General features: G+C 36.6%; 1 protein-coding gene across 10 annotated transcripts in view; it reads left to right on the plus strand.

The window, feature by feature from the left end:
- LOC107860284 (E3 ubiquitin-protein ligase MBR2) overlaps positions 1–21,268 on the plus strand; it is a 38,923-nt gene extending 17,655 nt beyond the window's left edge. The window contains exons 1-7 of one of the 10 annotated variants that reach the window (XM_016705585.2): positions 14,429–14,656; positions 15,871–16,079; positions 16,399–16,497; positions 18,983–19,064; positions 19,386–19,863; positions 20,675–20,815; positions 20,912–21,268. In XM_016705585.2, the coding sequence (XP_016561071.2) occupies positions 19,462–19,863; positions 20,675–20,815; positions 20,912–21,043 (675 nt within the window). In that variant the 5' untranslated portion in view covers positions 14,429–14,656; positions 15,871–16,079; positions 16,399–16,497; positions 18,983–19,064; positions 19,386–19,461 and the 3' untranslated portion in view covers positions 21,044–21,268. Of the gene's footprint in view, positions 1–14,422; positions 14,657–15,870; positions 16,080–16,398; positions 16,498–17,768; positions 18,072–18,982; positions 19,065–19,385; positions 19,864–20,674; positions 20,816–20,911 lie in introns of those variants that run through there. The other 9 variants (XM_016705587.2, XM_047407383.1, XM_047407386.1 and 6 more) reach the window with 9 other exon arrangements.
- The last annotated feature ends 621 nt before the right edge of the window (positions 21,269–21,889 follow it).

A 21,889-nucleotide genomic window follows, 5' to 3' on the forward strand; every position in this document is an offset into this window, starting at 1 on the left:
CATTTTCAGAATTGATACCCTTAAATTCAATAGTTCCTTTTAGCAGACTACCCGCCCTTTCCACCTTCCAACCACTTTGTGTAATCTAACAATCATTGATGAGAATGGTAAATCTTTGAACAAATAAATACCTTTAAAATATAAAGATATATAATTTTTTAGATTACGATTTATATGAGTTCAATACTTTCATCAATTTAAATAAGCTTAGACATTATTAATCAATCATAAAGATTTTATACTATTTGTTCATGTATAATTACTTACTCAAAATTTATTTAATAATATTTTTATTATTTTGTAAAATCATATATAACTTGAATCAGCGTAAAGGTGCAGTGCATGTGCTAAAAAATTAGTCTAATGTCAATTTAAAAATAGTTAATTATTTTTAAATTTATATACTTTATTTTATATTTTTAAAACATAATTCATAATTAAATACTGAATAATTAGTTTGGGTGTTCATCAACGAAGAAAGTTGTTAAACTTCGAACTCGATCAGAGAAAGTAGGCAAGCAAAAAATAGATTGGCTACAATTTTTCTCTGTTTCGATTCATAAATTCACTAAGAATTAATATCGGAATTGTAACGCCCCGAAATATCATCCCGAGATGCCACACGGTGCCCAAGGCTACACGTAGCCTCAAGCTAACCCTTTAAGCCAAAACACTACCCTTGGGTTCCAACACAACAACATACACGCTACGCTAAGGATATATATATAAGTATATATCATATCACATCGCACATGGCATGGAATATCGTTAGACTGTACATATATGGAATGTCTATACACAAATCAACCCAACAATACACTAGTCTGACATAACCTCTATACAGCAAAATCAACGAGCCATTGGGACAAACCCCCAACTGACTCAACAGACCAAAGGAATCACAAAACAATAGCACCAAAACTAGCAACTTGGTCCTCGAACCATGAGGACTCACCACTGAAGGAACGTAGATGCAGCACTCGGATATCACTGTCGCGGCTGCGACTGAGTACCTGAACCTACATCATGGTAAGAATGTAGCTCATAGAGAAATATGTGGCTCAGCACAAGATACGTACTGAGTATGTGGGGGCGCATGCAAAATATAAATAATATTTCGTAAAAACGTACATACGGACCATAATGACACACCTGGCTTGAGTGACATTGAATCATGCAACTCATAACGTCTTAGATAGGAAATGTAGGAGAAAAACCTCATAAATCATTATAGATTATCATAGACAACTTGACTTACCACATCAAAACTCGGAGTGACTCGGTATTTCAATAAACATGACTCTTATGGACAGGGGAGTTTCCTATAACCGACAATCCCACATGAGCTACGTGGAATGCCAACGTTTGAAACCCCCGTTGGCGAGAGCGTCATACTCTTTGACATGGAGTACGACCTTAAAACTACAATAATCATAATCGGGCTCTCTGGCCAATAATATCATCATCAAACAACCCTACGGTGGCACATAGGTTTGGGGAAATACCAAATTTCCCTCTGGTGCTAAGTACTACTCCCCGACAAGCTCAGCACGCGTTAGGAAATCCACTACAACATCACAAGGGTCTATCATAAAGACCAAATCAAATCTCTTTCTCATTTATCAGATCATATCAATTTGTGGATTCCTAACTCAACACATTTTAGCTCAAAACATTTTAATCTTCCTCAACATCAACAAGGTATCAATGCGTTGAACCATAACCAACTCGACATTTGAACAAGGATATGAAGACTCAATACATAATATTTTCAACAATTTAACTCATAAAAACCATCTGAAAAATACCAAGACTCACAGCAACTTCAATATCAACATTGCTCAATTTGCCATCCAACTCTCATTTAAAGGTACTTGAGACATCGACCCATAGTAGGGATATAGAATTTCCAATATCAATTATAAATTCATAATAAGGAAATAGTGGAATGATAGTATAAATCAAGGCTTAAAAAATTAAATCATCATACTCTCATAATCAAATACTTTTTGGACATAATTCCATCTCAACATCATACACATATTGGATGACACAATCCCATAGCTCATGGACAATAATATAAGATATAAAACCATATTTTCAATTCATGGTAAAACATGTAAAATCTCATGTCAATGTAATTCAACAAAAATACCGGGCACAAGATCGAAAGGATAATCTTGTTCAAAGCCCCACATACCTAAAAATGGAAGATGAATATGAACTTCCAACTCCGGAACTTTATTCACGAAAATAAAGGATGCTTCTCGAAGCCCTTAACATGATCAACTCGAATCCCAAATCAATTTGAAATTTCTACGATTCAATCAAGAGACATAGAAGGATGAAATTTGGAGTAGTAGGGTTGGGGTTTGAGCCTTAGGAAATTTTGGAGAAAAATGAGCTATTGAATGCTCTTAATGGACCTAAATCCATGGTTTACCCGGATGGATTGAAGTGGGAATGACCAAAATACCCTTAAAAATCAAATAATGTCAAATCTGTCCTTTGGTGGACTATTTTAATAGGTTGAAGTAGATCGACCATAACTTTTTACTTCGATGGTCAAATTGGATGAAACCAATTTCATTGGAAAGAGGACTTTTAGAGCTTTCTGTTGATATATAGTAGCTCACCCAGATCATTATGTACAAGGAGTTATGATCATTTGAAGTTGATCCTAAAATTCGTCTGGCCTCAGTATTTTTTTCCTGCACATTTACTATTCACCACTATTCACAGTTAGATCGGAATGATCATAACTCATCGCTCGAGTGTCTGTTTTGGATGATCCACATATCATTGGAAAGATTATTCGATGATCTACGTGATGACGGGTTTCATATCCATAAATTTCACACATAAAAATTATTAATCACGATAAAGAACAGAATTCAACACATTTTCGTTCGAGATCTTAACGGAAAATTTTTCCGGGGCATCACATCATCTCCCCCTTGGAAACATTCGTCCTCGAATGTTGATAGGTAGGTCAAGAATACTATGAAAATGAGTATATAGAGATAAATCATCTTTCCCAAGCATATACTCCATTCTAGATTTTTTTTGGATATCGTAGAAAACACACAAGCCAAGATAAACATAGCAATAAGGATTAAATCAAAAGAGAACGATACTTTTGACATGTTCAGGATTCGTAGGAAAGAGGTGGGGATATTTGGCACGTATATCCGCTTCGGCTTTCCAAGTAGCACTCTCCACGGATTGATTTCGCCAAAGCACTTTAACCAAAGAAACTTCCTTATTTCTTAGCCTACGAACTTGAAAGTATGAAAGACTATCTTGAATACCCGAGCTTTCGGAAGGATCAATCACAACAGAATCACCAATAGACTTCTTAAGCATAGAAACATGGAAAACCGGATGGACGTTAGATAAGTCCGCGGGCAATTCAACCTTATACGCTACCTTCCCATTGCGATCCACAATCTTATAGGGACCAATGTAATGGGGACTTAGTTTTCCTTTCTTCCCAATTCTCTTCACCCCTTTCATGGGTGAAACTTTCAAGTACACTAAATCACCAACATCAAATTCAAGGTCTTTCCTCCTTACATCTGCGTATGATTTTTGACGACTTTGGGCGGTTTTCAACCTTTCCCAAATTAACTTAACCTTCTCCATGGACTTGAACACCGCATCCGGTCCAGTTACGGTAGCCTCACCAACTTCAAACCAACCAATGGGTGATCTACACTTTCTACCATACAAAGCTTCAAACCGGTCTATTCCAATAGTAGCATGAAAACTGTTATTGTAAGCAAACTCAATTAATACTAAGTGCTCATCCCAACTACCTTTAAAATCAAGCACATAAGCCCTCAACATATCTTCTAAAGTCTGAATGGTCCGCTTGGCCTGACCATCTATTTACTGATGGAAAGCAGAACTTAAACGAATTTGGGTACCGAGACCCTTCTAGAAAGATTTCCAAAACTAAGAGGTAAACTGAGTACCTCTGTCAGAAATAATAGTCAAAAGGATTCCATGAAGTCTGACGAGTTCCCTAATATATATTCTAGCATAATCTTCAGCTGTATACGATGAATGCATAGGCAAGAAATGAGCTGATTTCATCAGCCGATCTACGACAACCCAAATCGAATCACGATGGCGACGAGAAGGAGGTAAACCAACTATGAAGTCCATATTCACTTCTTCCCACTTCCAAGCAGAAATGATAAACTCTTGCATCACGCCACTGGGCCTTTGATGCTCTATTTTAACCTGTTGACACGTGGAACACTTCGTCACAAATTCTGCTATGTTCCTCTTCATACCGTTACACCAATAGATTTTTCGCAAATCATGGTACATCTTGCTATCACCAGGATGGATGGAGTATCGCGTACCATGCGCTTCCGCCATAATTCTCTACTTCAAGTTATCAACATCAGGAACACATAATCTTTCTCGGATTCTCAAAACGATATCTCTCCTTGGGAGAAAACCTCTATCTTTTGGTCTTTAAATGACTCTTTTAACCTGACCAAGGTAGGACCCCTGTCTTGCTTGTCCTTCACTTCTGAAACTAAAGAGGATTCGGAACCGCTTTGCACTCCTATACTACCCTCAGCATCACCAAAAAACCTAACCCCCAATCTAGCCAAACGATGTACCTCACGGGCCAACTCCTTCTTACTAATCTCCACATGTGCTACGCTACCCATGAACTTTCGACTAAGGGCATCTGCTACTACATTGGCCTTGCCCAGATGATATAGCACGTTCATATCATAATCTTTCAAAAATTCTAACCATCGTCTCTGCCTAAGATTCAACTCCTTTTGGGTGAATACATACTGCAAGCTCTTATGGTCCGTGAAGACGTCGACATGGACACCATACAAATAATATCTCCAGATTTTCAAAGCAAAAACCATGGCAGCTAATTCAAGGTCATGGGTAGGATAATTCTTCTCGTGAGGCTTTAGCTGCCTGGAAGCATAAGCTATAACCTTGCCCTTTTGCATCAATACACAACCCAAACCGACTCTGGAAGCATCGCAATACACCACAAAACCATCAACACCATCAGGCAAAGTCAACACCATCAACACCGTTAGGCAAAGTCATCACAAGGGCTGAAGTGATTTGAGTCTTTAATTCCTAAAAACTCTTCTCGCAAGATTCAGACCACAGGAACTTCACTTTTTTTGGGTCAAACGGGTCATAGGAGATGCAATAGATGAAAACCCTTCAACAAAATGACGATAATAACCAGCTACACCCAAGAAACTTCGGATATCAGAAGGAGAAATAGGTCTAGGACAACTCATTATAGCCTCTATCTTTTGAGGATCAACTCTAATACCTTCGAAAGAAACAACATGACCCAAGAAGGCTACAGAGTTCAGCCAGAATTCACACTTACTGAACTTAGCATACAATCGATGAGTTTGAAGAGTTTCCAACACGAAACATCAAGGAACACTATTAGAGTTAATAAGAATATCATCAAGGAACACTATTACAAATAAATCCAGATATGGTCGGAATACACGGTTCATAAGATCCATAAAAGCCACTGGAGCATTAGTTAACCCAAAAGACATCACTAGAAATTCAAAATGACCGTAACGGGTTCGGAAGACTGTCTTGGGGATATCACATTCCCTAACCTTAAGTTGGTGATAACCGAATCTGAAGTCTATCTTCGAAAAGTAGATCGCACCTTGCAATTGATCAAATAAATCATCAATTCGAGGAAGCGGATATTTATTCTTGATAGTAACCCTATTAAGCTGTCGGTAATCAATACACATTCGCAAAGAACCATCTTTCTTATGCACAAATAGGACAGGTGCACCCCACGGGGACACACTAGGTATGATAAAGCTTTTGTCTAAAAGATTTTTCAATTGCTGCTTCAACTCTTTAAGTTCTGCGGGAGCCATGCGATATGGAGGAATGGAAATAGGCTGAGTATCGGGAAGAAGGTCAATCCCGAACCCTATCTCTCTATCAAAATATACTCCAGGGATATCTTCCAAAAAGATATCAAGAAACTCATTAACAACATTAATTGACTGAATGGTCGGGGTTTCAGACTTAGTGTCTTTAACTCGAACCAAATGGTGGATGCAACCCTTGGAAATCAACTTCCTAGCTTTGAGATAGGATATGAAACGACCCTTAGGAATCACAAAACTCCTGGACCATTCGAGGATAGGTTCATCAGGAAACTGAAAATTGACCACACGGGCACGACAATCAATAGACGCATAGCATGAGTGAAGCCAATCCATACCCAGAATAATATCAAAGTCAACCATAGCTAGCTCAATCAAATCAGCATACATAACCCGATGAAAGACAGTAATGGGATATTTCTTATACACCCGCTTAGCAATGACAGACTCTCCTACCTGAGTAAAAACCAAAATAGGCTCAGAAATTAGTTCAGGATCCATTTTAAAATTTACAGCAACCAGAGGTGTCACATAAGAAAAACTCAAACCAGGGTCCATCAACACATAGACATCAAAATAGAAAATACGGAGCATACCAGTGACAACATCGGGAGAGTCCTCTTGCTCCTGACGAGGTGTTATAGCATAGAAATGATTCTGGCATTGACCGCCAGCAGTACTAGATGAAGCACCCTGAGGAGGAACTGGACAGGCTATGGGAGGCAGGGCACTGGTAGCCTGACTCTGGGGACGAGCATCACAACTCCGTTGTCTGGCATACGGGCAGTATCTAAGTATGTGACCCAACTTGACACAACCAAAATAGCCCCGCTACCCCATATAACACTCCCCAAAATGGTCTTTACCACACTTAGCACACGAAGGAGGATGAGGCCAGTTGCTTACACTGTCCTGAGACCTGGAAGGTACCAACCTCTTCCCGAGTTCCTACCTACCCCGATATATGAGAGCACTGGCTGAGGAAGGTGCAGGTATAAATGGACATCTCTAAAACTAAGGGTGACTCCCTCCAGAGAATCTAGTCTGACCAGACCCCTGTTGCTCCGATCTGACTCTCTTAATCCCTCTTACTCTTTCTCTTTCCTTTATCTTATCTGACTCAATCTGTTAGGCGTGAATCATTAACCTAGGAAGATCAATCTCCCTGTTGATCATAGCAGATCTATATTCTTTCACCACATAACTCGACACCCCAGTTAGAAACTTGCTCATACTAGTCCTCGAGTCAGCCATCATAGAGGGAGCGTACTTTGATAGCTGATTAAACTTAAAACAATACTCCTTAACCGACATGGAACCTTGTCTCAAATTTATAAACTTCTCTATCTTAGCTTCCCGTAAGTCAAGAGGAAAGAATATATCCAAGAAAGTATCTTGGAATAATTGCCAAGTCACCGGAGCAGTATCTTTCTCTCTACCCTTATTCCACATCTGCACCCAGTCATAGGCAACATCCTTCAACCGATAAGAAGCCAGATCCACACTTTCTTCCTCGTTCAAGTGCATAATCTGTGTAATTTTCTTTATTTCATCAACATACATCTGTGGCTCCTCACCTGCTCTCAACCCATGAAACTCTAGCAGATTCATTAACATAAAGTCACGAATTTATGCTGCTGTCGAATTATTTTCCTGCGGGGGTGGACCATTGGCCTGAGTATTGGCGGTAACTGCCTGGGCTAGCGTTTGAAAAACTGCCTGAAATTCGATATGAGATACCATCTCACGTAACGGATCAACGGGTTGAGGTTGGTTGTTATTTCCGCGAGCTCGACGTGGAGGCATTTTTTGTCATAAGAATGCACGAATTAACAGAAGAAGAAAATAGTTTTAAGCATGATAGACTCTTGTAGAAAGAAAGAAATGAATTTTCCTAGAACACCCCGCAGCCTCTTGATCATAGGTGTGGGGCGCTACACACCGATGCTTAAGACTCTACGTAACGCGGCTTGTCAGACTCCCTAGGACTCTTCACAACCTTAGGCTCTGATACCAAGTTTGTAACTGTCACGCCTCAAATCCTATTGGGGCGGAATGGTACCCGTAACCGAGGAGGCCCGGGAGAACCAACTCATAACCTTATACTTCCCATGCATACCTCTATGACAACCCGAAATTCGAACAATATCATGTCGCATATAAAAGGAAATAATCACCTGTATAAGCTCGAGCACACATATATATGTATATATATAATACTTGGCCGTTGGAGCCATCCCGTCTATTAACAAAACACCGCCTTGGCTGTACATTAGGTCTACAAAGCCTCTAGACAATACACAGAGTTTAACTAAGGTCGGGACACACCCCGCCATATAACTAACTTCTATACAATACCAAAAGTGACTGGATATGACACGAAAAGCCCCGAAGCAAACTGGAGCTCACCAAAAGCAGCTGGATATCCTGGCTCCTACTTGTGCGGTGTATGAGCTGAGGTACCTGTGCCTACAGCATGAAATGCAGGTCCCCCGTGGGGGACGTCGGTATGAAATATGTACTGAGTATGTAAAGCTGTAGATAATCACATATGATATAGGAGCTCAATAGAAATCAGAAACAAGTGAATAAATCGTAATAGGAGTGGACCACACTTACTAGAACTTGTGACAACCTGTACATTGTATTTATTCAATCACTTTACCTTCTTTCTTATCATCTTTGTAATCATTACTGTACTGTACGTGACCATTAGGCTGCCTCCAGTACATATCAACTGGGATCAACCCATGATAGGCTTATGCCCCTGGGATACCACTCATAAACACATAAATAGGGATCGACCCATGATAGGTTTATGCCCCTGAGATACCACCCGATAAGGGAGAATTTCCATCACTTAGTTCAATTAATCTTTGAGATTGTTATTTCGGTCGCCACCGCATTTTTGATACTTTGAAACAATGATACATCAATAAGAGACATATAAATAGACCATCAATGCAATAACAATGAAGTAAGAACTCATTGGCACATCAATGAAGTGTTTTGGAGTCATCAATGCCATAACAATGAAGTAGGAACTTATTGGTATATCAATGAAACGTTTTGGAGTCATTAATAGCACATGGATCTTGTTTGAGTAACCGGATACCTTCTGACATTCATTAGTGCAATAAACATGTAAGATTTGGAAAACAAGTAAGTATTGGAATGTCTTGACATCTTGTAGGGTGGAAACAAGTTCATTGGTAACGTAGGACATCATACAAAACCATTATGGATCACATGTTACTGAATAACTTTGGAAATTTTCTTAATAGAACAATTGTTCACTTTCATGCCAAAGATATGGTATAGAGTATGCTTTACATACCTGACTGTCAACCTTCAATACTAGTCCCAAATGGACTTCCCGTCTTTTTGGATTACTTATCTACAATGAACATATAAAGAAATCTAGTATTAGCGACCAAACGTCACAATTCAATTATTTGAATTCACCAAACTAGTGGTTAAGTAGTAAGCCTTAATTACACCATAAAGGGTGTCACTTTAACCCTCTTATACTCCAATTACATTCACATGCCATGCATATTCATACAACATCCTCCAATACAAGTTTGGATCCATTTATCCTTCCAACCAATCCATTAAACCAAATTGAGTCATACACATAAATAATCATCAATTCAATAGTATATCACCATATCCACCTTCCATAACTCAATTACCATATCCAACTTCCACAATTCAATACAACCAAACCATGCAAAATAGTCCATAACCTTATTTTCATTACCTTTCAATAACAACCAATACATATAATCCTCTATCACACATATACATATGGAAAAGAACAAAGGCAAACAATATTCATACCTTAGAATTCACCTCTTGATTATGCAATCCTGTTTGCACAAATAATAGGTGCCGTTCGAAGCTCTCGAGATGACAAACGCAGTTATCGGATTACTTTAGAATTTCTACGATTGAATCAAAAGTAATTTAAAGGTCAAATTTGGCTAGGGTTTGTTCTTTCTCAATGATTGATGATGAAAATGAGTTTTTGAACTCATATACATGTATATATATACATATTCCCATCCATAATATAATAGGAAATGACCAAAATGCCTTTAAAATTTAAATAATGTCAAATCTGTCCTTTGGTGGACTGTTTTGTTAAGCTAAAGTAGATCGACCATAACTCTTTGATCCAATATCAGATTTTGGTTAAATTGGTATCGTTGGAAGGATAATTCAAAGGGCTTTCATTTCATATAAAGTAGGACACCCAGTTCGTCCTGTACAAGGAGTTATGGTCGTTTGAAGTTGACCCTAAAAATCTGTTTTGATAGGCTGAAGTAAAACGAGTATAACTCCTTACTCAGACGTTGGATTTGGATGAAACCAATTGCATTGGAAAGAAGACTCAAAGATATTTCTTTTCATAGGTCGCAGTTCTCCCAGTTCATTATATTAAGGGAGTTATGATCATTCAAAGTTGACCCAAAAATTCGGCTGGCCTCAGTAGTTTGTGTGCAGGAAATTTTCCTGCACATTTACTATTCCCAAATATCCCGACCACCATTTTATAGTTTCGAACGTGCTCGATTATATTCGAAACCTATCCGTTTTTGGAAATCTTTATATCATTGGAAATCCTATTCAATAACCTTCGCATGGAACCATCAACGGGCAAATTTCGGTATAAATAAAATAAAAAACTAATTCCATATAAATAAGACCAATACACGTACTTGAATACGCCAATACACGTACTTGCATATGGGGTGTTACAGTAACACCCCGAAATATCATACCGAGACGCCACAAGGTGCCAAGGCTACACGTAGCCTCAAGCTAACCCTTTAAGCCAAAACACTACCCTTGAGTTCCAACACAACAACATACACGCTACGCTAAGGATATATATATATAAGTATATATCATATCACATCGCACATGGCACGGAATATCGTTAGACTGTACATATATGGAATGTCTATACACAAACCAACCCAACAATACACTAGTCTGACATAGCCTCTATACAGCAAAATCAACGAGTCATTGGGACAAACCCCCAACTGACTCAACAGACCAAAGGAATCACAAAACAACAGCACGAAAACTAGCCACTTGGTCCTCGAACCATGAGGACTCACCACTGAAGGAACGTAGATGCAGCACTCGGATATCACTGTCGTGGCTGCGGCTGAGTACCTGAACCTACATTATGGTAAGAATGTAGCCCATAGAGAAATATGTGGCGCAGCATAAGATACGTACTGAGTATGTGGGGGCGCATGCAAAATATAAATAATATTTTGTAAAAACGTACATACGGACCATAATGACACACCTGGCTTAAGTGACATCGAATCATGCAACTCATAACGTCTTAGATAGGAAATGTAGGAGAAAAACCTCATAAATCATTATAGATCATCATAGGCAACTTGACTTACCACATCAAAACTCGGAGTGACTCGGTATTTCAATAAACATGACTCTTATGGACAATAGAGTTTCCTATAACCGACAATTCCATGTGAGCTACATGGAATACCAACGTTTGAAACCCCCGTTGGCGGGAGCGTCATACTCTTTGCCAAGGAGTACGACCTTAAAACTACAATAATCACAATCGGACTCTCTGGCCAATAATATCATCATCAAACAACCCTACGGTGGCACATAGGTTTGGGGAAATACCAAATTTCCCTCTGGTGCTAAGCACTACTCCCCGAAAAGCTCAGAACGCGTTAGGAAATCCACCACAACATCACAAGGGTCTATCATAAAAACCAAATTAAATCTCTTTCTCATTTATCAAATCATATCAATTTGTGGATTCCTAACTCAACACATTTTAGCTCAAAACATTTTAATCTTCCTCAACATCAACAAGGTATCAATGCGTTGAACCATAACCAACTCGACATTTGGACAAGGATATGAAGACTCAATGCATAATATTTTCAACAATTTAACTCATCAAAACCATCTGGAAAATACCAAGACTCATTGCAACTTCAATATCAACATTTCTCAATTTGCCATCCAACTATCATTTAAAGGTGCTTGAGACATCGACCCATAGTAGGGATATAGAATTTCCAATATCAATTATAAATTCATAATAAGGAAATAGTGGAATGATAGTATAAATCAAGGTTTAACAAATTAAATCATCATACTCTCATAACCAAATACTTTTTGGACATAATTCCATCTCAACATCATACACATATCGGATGACATAATCCCATAGCTCATGGACAATAATATAAGATATAAAATCATATTTTCAATTCATGATAAAACATGTAAAATCTCATGTCAATGTAATTCAACAAAAATACCGGGCACAAGATCGAAAGGATAATCTTGTTCAAAGCCCCACATACCTAAAAGTGGAAGATGAATATGAACTTCCGACTCCGGAACTTTATTCACGAAAATAAAGGGTGCTTCTCGAAGCCCTTAACATGATCAACTCGAATCCCAAATCAATTTGAAATTTCTACGGTTCAATCAAGAGACATAGAAGGATGAAATTTGGAGTAGTAGGGTTGGGATTTGAGCTTTAGGAAATTTTGGAGAAAAATGAGCTATTGAATGCTCTTAATGGACTTAAATCCATGGTTTACCCGGATGGATTGGAGTGGGAATGATCAAAATACCCTTAAAAATCAAATAATGTCAAATCTTTCCTTTGGTGGACTGTTTTGATAGGCTGAAGTAGATCGACCATAACTTTTTGCTCCGATGGACAAATTGGATGAAACCAATTTCATTGGAAAGAGGATTTTCAGAGCTTTCTGTTGATATATAGTAGATCACCTAGATCATTATGTACAAGGAGTTATGATCATTTGAAGTTGACCCTAAAACTCGCCTGGCCTCAGTATTTTTTTCCTGCACATTTACTGTTCACCACTATTCACGGTTATATCGGAATGATCATAACTCATCGCTCGAGTGTCCGTTTTAGATGATCCACATATCGTTGGAAAGCTTAGTCGATGCTCTACACGATGAAGGGTCACATATCCAGAAATTCCACACAGAAAAACTATTAATCACGATAAAGAACAGAATTCAATACATTTTCGTCCGAGATCTTAACGGAAAATTTTTTCGGGGCATCACAGGAATCAATTTAAGACTCTAGAAAATTTGGACCGCCCTTCTCATCAAATCTCAATTATGACAACGAAGAATTTCGATAACTCCTGACCTAGTGTGAGTGTTGCTACAACAACCAGTAAATTTTAATTTTAATTAGTGGATATTACTTATGTAGGCTATTGGCTAAATCAACATTAATTGCAAAAGTTGCAAGTCTTCTCACATGAACTTTTAATCATGTAGTTTTGGGTTTAGTTCTTCCTTTTTTATCACTTTCAATCATTACATTGTTACATTTATATATCGATGCATATAGAGGTTTGTGTGTAATATTATCAAATCTCTAGCAGGACAATAAAAAATCTTGGTAATTTCTGACCTGGTAGAGTGTAGTTACCACAACTAGTAAGTTTTGCTTTTAACTAGTGGTTATTACTTATGTAGGTCATCACTAAATCAACATTTATTGAAGAAGTTGCAAGTCTTTTAAGATAAATTTTAATCATGTAATTTTGAGTTTAATTCTTTCTTTTTATCACTGAGAATGCTATACCTTTGAATAAATAAATACCTTTAAAAATATAAAGGCAATCAATTTTTGTAAATCATATTTTATATGAGTTCAATACTTCCAGTAATTTAAATAAGCTGAAAAATTATTAAATAATCATAAAAAATTATACTACTTTTGATGTATAATTACTTAATCAAAATTCAATCTAATAATATTGTTACTATTTTATAAAATTATATATTAGTTGAATCAAAGTAAAGTGGAATGCACGCGCTTAGAGTAACTAGTCTAATATCAATCCCATAGTACTCGCTTCGTTTTAAAAAGAATAACTTACTTTACTTTTTAGTGTGTTTCAAAAAGAGTGACTCATTTTATTTTTTGGTAATACTTTGATTTCAACTTTTCACATAACATGTTTAGGATCATAAGATTAAAAAATATTTAATTATATTTGACACAATTTTAATTTAAGGTCACAAAATTCAAAAATTTTCTTTATTTTCTTAAATTTTGTGTCAACTCAAAATAGATTATTATTTTTTTAAATGAATAAAGTAATTTTTAAACTTATACACCTTTATTTTACATTTCTCTTATATTTTAAAACATAATATTCGCTTCGTCTCATTTTATATGTTACTATTTGACTGGATATGAAATTTAAAAAATAAGAAAAGATTTGATAATAATTATCAAATTATCCTTTATCAAAAGATGAGCTACTATTTTTTAATTAAATAAAATTAATAAGGATAAAAATGAAATTATATGTTTTAGTAAATAAGAAAAGATACAGATCAAAATCGAAAATACACATAGGACGGAGGGAGTAATTCATAATGTTATATACTTGAATAAGTTAAATGTTGGGTTGTGGTGGGGGGGGTCTCACGCATAAATAGCACACAGCTAACAACCATCCAAACAAGGTGTTACTCTCATTGCTTCTTCTCTATGTACTTACAAAATCTCCATTATCGAGGCGAGCAATTTATGGAAGATGTGTTGATGGAACATGTGACGAAGATGAAGATTGGCACCGCGTGTGTTTGGCAGCGCCTATTAAGGCGTTGCCGGATTCGGATATTGACAAATTTGTGCAAATGTGAGTATTTGGAAATTACAATATGTTTTTAGTTCTAAATCATTATTGTGTTGATATGAACTTTTATTTTGTATCTGGTATACCGCTGGCAGTATTTAGGAGCTCCTTTTATGTTTAAGAGGTATTATTGTTGTTTGTTTGTAAAAAGGGGGGGATATTAGACTATTAATTGTATGATAATCATCTCTGTGTATCTTAATTTCTGGAATTACAATATGTAATTTCATAAATCATAATTATGCTGGAGTGAACTTTTATTTGGATAATTAGCGGTCAATTGGAAATAAATTTGATTTTTTTGGTTTATTTTGTATCTGGTGTACTGTGGGCAGTATTTGAAAGTTCCTTGTATTGTTTTTGTATGTTTGTGGAAAGGGAGGGATGTTATACTATTAATTGTATGACAATGATCTTTGTATCTCTTAATTTCGGTAATAAACCATATTTTTTTTTCCGATAACCGTGGTGTCTGGGCCAGCTTGCACGCACCTTGACTAACTTCACGGGATACCTAAAATCACCTAGTGTTTGTCTCTGTTAGGAATTGAACTTGAGAACTCATGATGCTCAAATCCACTTCATTGAACCACTAGGCAACACCCTTGGGTGCAAATAAATCATAATTATGTTGGGATGAAATTTTATTTGGATAATTCCAATTAGAAATAATTTTTTTTTTTTTTGGTTTGTTTTGTATCTGGTATACTGTGGGCAGTATTTGGAAGTCCCTTGTATTGTTGGGAGGGAGTATTATTTTTGTTTGTTTCTGGCAAGGGAGGGATGGTAAACTAAAAGTTGAATGATAATGATCTTCTTTTGTCTTAACTGTATTACCTTTTTGGCATTAATTATGGTGTAAAAGTATAGGTTTTAATTATATAACCTATTGATTAGCTGTTTAAGGAATACTTAGATATTTGTTCAGTTCTGTTGCTTGTTCTTTGGATGTATTCTTTTGTGGTCTCTTGCTCTATTTGTTGTTAGTGGAAAGAAGGGTAGGAAGTCTTTGTAGCATGCTAATTTACTAACAATAACAATATAATTCATGTAATTAGAAGAGTTATAAACCATTTTGGTAAGCATTTAAACAATTAAACTTTACTGCTTATCCGTATCCAAAAAGATAATAAATTTTAGGGGAACTAATTAAATTTTGGAGTTGCTCAGGGTGGGGAAAACAATGCAACAAACTAACATTTTTCATGTGGAAGCAGTCATGTGGATCACGCTCACAAAATCTCAGATATGGAAGAAGACAAACATGATGAAGAAAAAAGATATCAATACTCATCCTGGATTTGTGTGTGTGTGTGTGTTGGGGGTTTGGGGGAGGGGACGGGGAGTGGAGAGTGGAGAGAAGGCTTGGATTGTGGTAATCTAAGTGTAATCTAAAGGTTTCACGCTTTTGTCCTCCTAGTGGAAGGTAATTAATCACATCCTTATCCTGGTTGGTCAATTTTTTCTATTTCCCCAATTATAATTGTTTTCAAGATTTAAAAAATTTATCACCTCAACTGCATCGATATTTGCAACCTCGTTCCTGCCTCAGCTATATCGATATTTGCAACCCTCCCCCTCCTCAATTATATAGATCCTTGTAATCCCCCCTTTCTCAATTGTAATGACCCCCCTCATCTCGATGTATAGATCCCTACAATCCCCCCTTCTCAATTATATCGCCCCTCTCATCTAAATTTTATCAACCCCCCGCCCATTCTCAAGTTTTCTCTTTTTGTTATTAGTCCAGGTTTTCATCGTCAAATAAAGCTGCTGAACTTCGGACTCGACTGGGGAAAGTGGCTAGCGGAAAATAGATTGGATACATTTTTTCTCTGTTCCAGGTACATTTACAAAATAGATTTAGTATTAGAAGTATTCCAAATGTCATTTTGTTATGCTACCTGTATGTACTATTGGTTATCACATAAGATTTCTCGAAAATTGAATCTTAACCTATTGCAAAGGAAATGCATTTCATCAAAAAGATTCTTTCTTTTTGAAGATTCAGGGTGGCTTTCAATCTTTCTTTTTTATTAAGCAAAATCCTAGGTATGTTTTTGTTTCTCAATTTTATGAGTAATGTTGCTTACACTTTACAGGTTTTCAGAAACTTGTGACGTCACTCTTACGTGTAGGATCAGTCACTGTTTTGCAGCTCAAATGAAACCTTAAAAAAGTATATATCATAATTAATGAGTTCCAGTGGTGGTGGAGGTGGTGGTTTTGGGTTTGGAGGTTGTGGGGGTGGGGGTGGGTGAGATATAGTTGTGTATGTGAAGTAGGAGTTGTGGTTTGTTCGTTGTTCAGTTCAATGTTCTAATTACTTGAATTTGACTCCATTAATCCCATGAGATTTGTTATTGTTGGTGATATTCTACATTAATTTGATTTTAATTAAGAGACAAAGTTCAATTCTATTTTAAATTATTTTATGTAAAAATTTCATGAACTTCCATTTGATGAGCTTTTTTGGTTGAATTATCCTGTTGAAATTGCTTAAGCCATTTAATAACAATCGATCAATCAGTTAGCTATATCTGAATTTGAAACCAGTTTGATGGACCATATGGGTACTCTATATCTGTTTGTTCTATTTAGGGCTCAGTTAGTTCCACTACTAGACAAAGTGATTCTTAAGGTAAGTTAACCATCCTTTGAAATTTAACTTTTTCCAAATCTCAATCTTATCTCTAAATGAAGGCCAAATCTCTAGTAGGATAGAAAAAAATCTTAATAAATTCCGACGTAAAGTGAATGTAACCACAACAACTAGCAAGTTTTAAATCTAACCAATCGGTATTAATTATGTAGGTCTTTTGCTAAATCACCATTGATTGCAGAAGTTTGAAGTCTTCAAAGACAAACTTTCTATCATGTAGTTTTGGCTTTAGTTATTCCTTTTAATCACCTTCCATCATTATAGCGTTGTATCAACACCGGTGCATATAGAAGTCTACAAGTAATATTGCCAAATAATTGAACAACGGCATCATACAAAAATATGATATACTATTTGGAAAACGAGTTGGAGTAGATTTTAAGACTAACAACCCTTAAAGATCCAGTTGAAACCTGTGTCCCCCATCTGATATTATGATCATTATTTTATTAGTAGGTTAAAGCTCAAATATCACTGCAGGAGAGATACTTAGCGATCTAAAGCAAAATGTTCAACTCGCTTGTTGAACTTTACCCTACCATAAGGGTGTGTGGCTTAGTGGTTCAATGAAGTTGGGTTGAGCACCATGAGGCCTTGGGTTCAATTTCCAGAGACGACACCATGAGGTTTCAGGTTCAGTTCCCAACAGAGACAAACATTAGGTGATTTCTTCCCATCTGTTCTAGCCTTGGTGGACAGAGTTACCTATACCTGTTGCTGGTGGGAGGTGGCAGCCATCCCGTGAAATTAGTCGAGGTGCGTGCAAGGTAGCTCACGGTTATCACAAAAAAAAACTAAAAAAATTACATATACCCTTTCTCCTTTGAAAACCATCTTTATAGAGTTTAGAATGTTCCTTTTTGAAATGGGTAACATTAAAAAATTCAGGATATTTGTATATCTTATAGAAAGTAGACTTGATTTTTTAGATTTAAGAATTACTGAAATGATCTTGTGATACCATGACTTCTATAAATGAGGTACAGTAAACCTTATTGGATATAATGTTAATGTCACTTCTGTTATGTTACCTATATCTACTCTTGGTTTATCACATAAGATTTCTCAAAAGCGAATCTTAACCTATTGAGAAGGAAATTCATTTCCATTCCAAAGATTACTTAATTTGATATTTAGGATGGCTTCCAATCTTCATCCCCCCCCCCCCACCCCCCTCATAAGTACAATACTGGGTATGTTTTTGCTTCTCAATTTTATTATTAGTGTTATTTTATAAATTACGTGTAGGATGTAAGTCACTATTTCGCAGTTCAAATGAAATCTTTTCTTAAGTATATATCATAACTCATAAGCTCCGGTGGAGCGCGGTGGGGGGTATGTTGGGGTTGTGATTTGTTCGGTTCAGTTCAATGTTCTAATTAGCACTAATCTCTTGATAATATTTCCATCTAGTGAAACTGATGCTTAAAATCATGTTTAATGGTTTATAAACTATGGCTCTTACATCTTCCAGTTTGAACTTCATAAGCTAAGTCTGTCAATAGCTTACATGGATAGATTTCCTTTTGTGCTTCCCATAATTCCCAGGGAATGGGGGTATCATTTTTGGAGTTGGACGGATTTTAGTTAAAGTAATTTCTAATATTATTTCTAAAAATATGTTACTGTATGTCCTCTTATTGGTTTTGCATACTTCAAATTTTTAGGTCTTTCCTTCTAGTGTGTGTGAAGGGAAAGGAAAGAGTCACTGGCTGATTGATTACTTAGGACCTTTTTTTCATTTTACTGGTATGTTGCTGTTGCATTTAAATTACATATATACCTAATTGAGCAATGTATAGATTGATGTCATTGTATGTGATTTAGGCCGTTGGAGCACTTGAAAGTTTTATATTGAACTTCTTTTAAAAAGAATAGTTGTCTGATTGTTTTTGGTGATTGGTACTTTATTTATTTATGTTTTTCCTTCAAGTCGGTATGAAAGAAGCAGAAAAAGGATAGTTGATTACTTGGACGGAATTGTTCATTATACTGTTGTGTTGCATGTAAACCAAGTGCATAGCTATTCAATAATAATAGATTGACATCATTGTATCATTGTGATTTCAGGTCTAGGGAGCATTGTGATAATTTATTGGGCTTCATTAAATCACGAAACTTCTTTAAGTAAAGAAAATCACCTTCAATGGAGCATCGTACTAGTGCAACAAATGGTCCTGTAAGAGCTATGACTTACGCTGCACATAGCTCTGGAATTATCTACATAAGACAAGAATCCCGTCTCATCGTTGTGGTACCAAATGTTTTGGGAAATTATGTCCTGAATGGGAATGCAACAGCACTGTTGGCTAATGGATTTAGAGTTTACCACGTTTCTATTATCCCAAGAAATTTGTTTTCTTACTGGATTCCAGCAGGAACGCTAACAAATAGATTGGCTCCTGTGGCTCATCTTTCCAGTTTCTCTGTACCGTCATTGCCTTTTTCATGGAACTGGACTTCTCCTGTGATAAATCACCCCCTAAGATTTGCGAGAGGGAACCTTGGACCCCGTTGGATGCCACTGCCTCCTTCCAATTTTCACAGGGTTAGCCTTCTCATTTTCAAGCTTTCTTTTCCTTTTCAATTATAAATTTATTGCAATCTTCACCTATTAGCTTCCCATAATTTATCAATGGAAACATGCATATGGATTTACATACGCATTTATGCTCAACGATACTGCAAACGTTAGAGCTATAATTGTCTGCAGTTTTCTTTTGATCCTTTTTTGGGTGAAAAGTTGGGTAGAAAAATTGGGAACTGATAATATTAATTAGTTTCAATATTATTCATGATGATGTTATACATGCATTCGTAAGGCTATTCTTCCAAATGGATTGACTACTTGAGAAACTACAATAAGCTATTATGGGAAGAAAAAGTATGCTACCTTTATCTTGGTTAAGTTTTTTACCAGATAGTAAAACAAAAAGTAAGTCATTGTACTTTGTTGATAGCCTAATGGATTTGCAACTTCTTTGAAAGGCCAGGGTAAGATTTTGTTTCTGCAACAATCCTTGAAGCTGACTTTTCAAACATTTAAAAAAAAAAAGAAAACTAATGCAAGAATTTATCACTTGACGCAAGATCTCTAAATGATAATGATTGTTGTAGTTTAGCAAGTAGTCATGGCTAGTTGATTGTTCTTTGACAAGCAAACTATGCTCATCTGATCTGTAGCTTTTGCTTGCTTGGAGTTGTATGTGACATTTCAGTTACAAAATGCTATACTTTTCATGTTGACGTGCAAACCGTGAGTTATGACATAATAATGGACAAATATGGGAAAAATAGTATGAAAACTTTATTAATCTTTGTGGAATACTTCTCCTCACAAATTCTGATCTTGAATTTAGGGTATGCTGGCCATTCAAGGCCGGGTTGAAAATGTTGATACAGGATTGAGCAGGGAAACCATTCTTGCACGTATGAGGTGCTTCAAGTATCAGTTGACTGAAGGATCTACAAGTGACAAAGATACATGTTCTATTTGTTTGGTTCGTGCCTATCTTCATTTGATTGTTTCCTACTACTTAGAGTCTAGTAACATAAGTTAAATTGCCTTACTTGAAAATACTTGTCCGATTTTGCAGGACGACTTCTCTGATGGACAGAACATTGGAAGCACCAACTGCCAACACTCCTTTCACTTCGACTGCATCAGCCAGTGGCTAATGCAGAAGAACTCCTGCCCCCTGTGCAAAAGGATTGCATTGGCAATTTAAGGGGAATCCAAACTAGAATTTATTACTATAAAATCTGTAAATATCTTAATGACTTCGCATGCTATGTTAAGAAAGTACTTTTCCTAAAATGGAACTAGTTGAGTAGTGTGTAAAGGAGCATGAACTCCTTACTGGACTTGTTTGTCTGTTGTAGGTTGATTACCTGATAAATCTAAATCATCTAATCTAGTGCAGCCTTATCTTGATTAAGGCATCTTGTTGTTACGACAGAGAATTGTATACTGGGTGCTCATTTCAACTTATGCCTTGTAAGCCTTAGTGCTTTCACCTGTTCAACTGTTCCGTTGTTGGCCCCTTGAGGTGCAGGTTTATTTTCAATTCTTAGTTTTTTCTTTTGCTTTATTGGCAGAGAGCGGGAAATACACTGGCTGTGTTGTTGTCTTGAGCTGGGGGTGAGTCAGAAATAACCCCTCTACTTCAGTGTTGAGGTGGATGTACGGACTGCATATATTCTACTCTTCCCAAATCTCACTTTGGTGGGAATGCACCGGATATATGGTTGTTGTTATGCTTTATTAACAAAGGGTAGAATGAAAACAATCTCACTTGAGGTGCAGGTTTATTTTCAATTCTTTGTTTTTTCTTTTGCTTTATTGGCACCGAGCGTGAATACACTGGCTAGGTTGTTGTCTTGAGTTGGGGGGTCTATGTGAAACAACCCCTCTACTTCACCTTTGAGGTAGATGTACAGATTGCGTACATTCTACTCTTCAAATCCTACTTTGGTGGGAATACACCCGGTATGTTGTTATGCTCTATTAACAAAGGGTAGAATGGAAACAATCTCTCTACCATACAAGATGTAGTGTTGTTGTTGTGCTCTAT

Source organism: Capsicum annuum, chromosome 2, assembly GCF_002878395.1.
Source record: "Capsicum annuum cultivar UCD-10X-F1 chromosome 2, UCD10Xv1.1, whole genome shotgun sequence".
Lineage (NCBI taxonomy): Eukaryota > Viridiplantae > Streptophyta > Magnoliopsida > Solanales > Solanaceae > Capsicum > Capsicum annuum.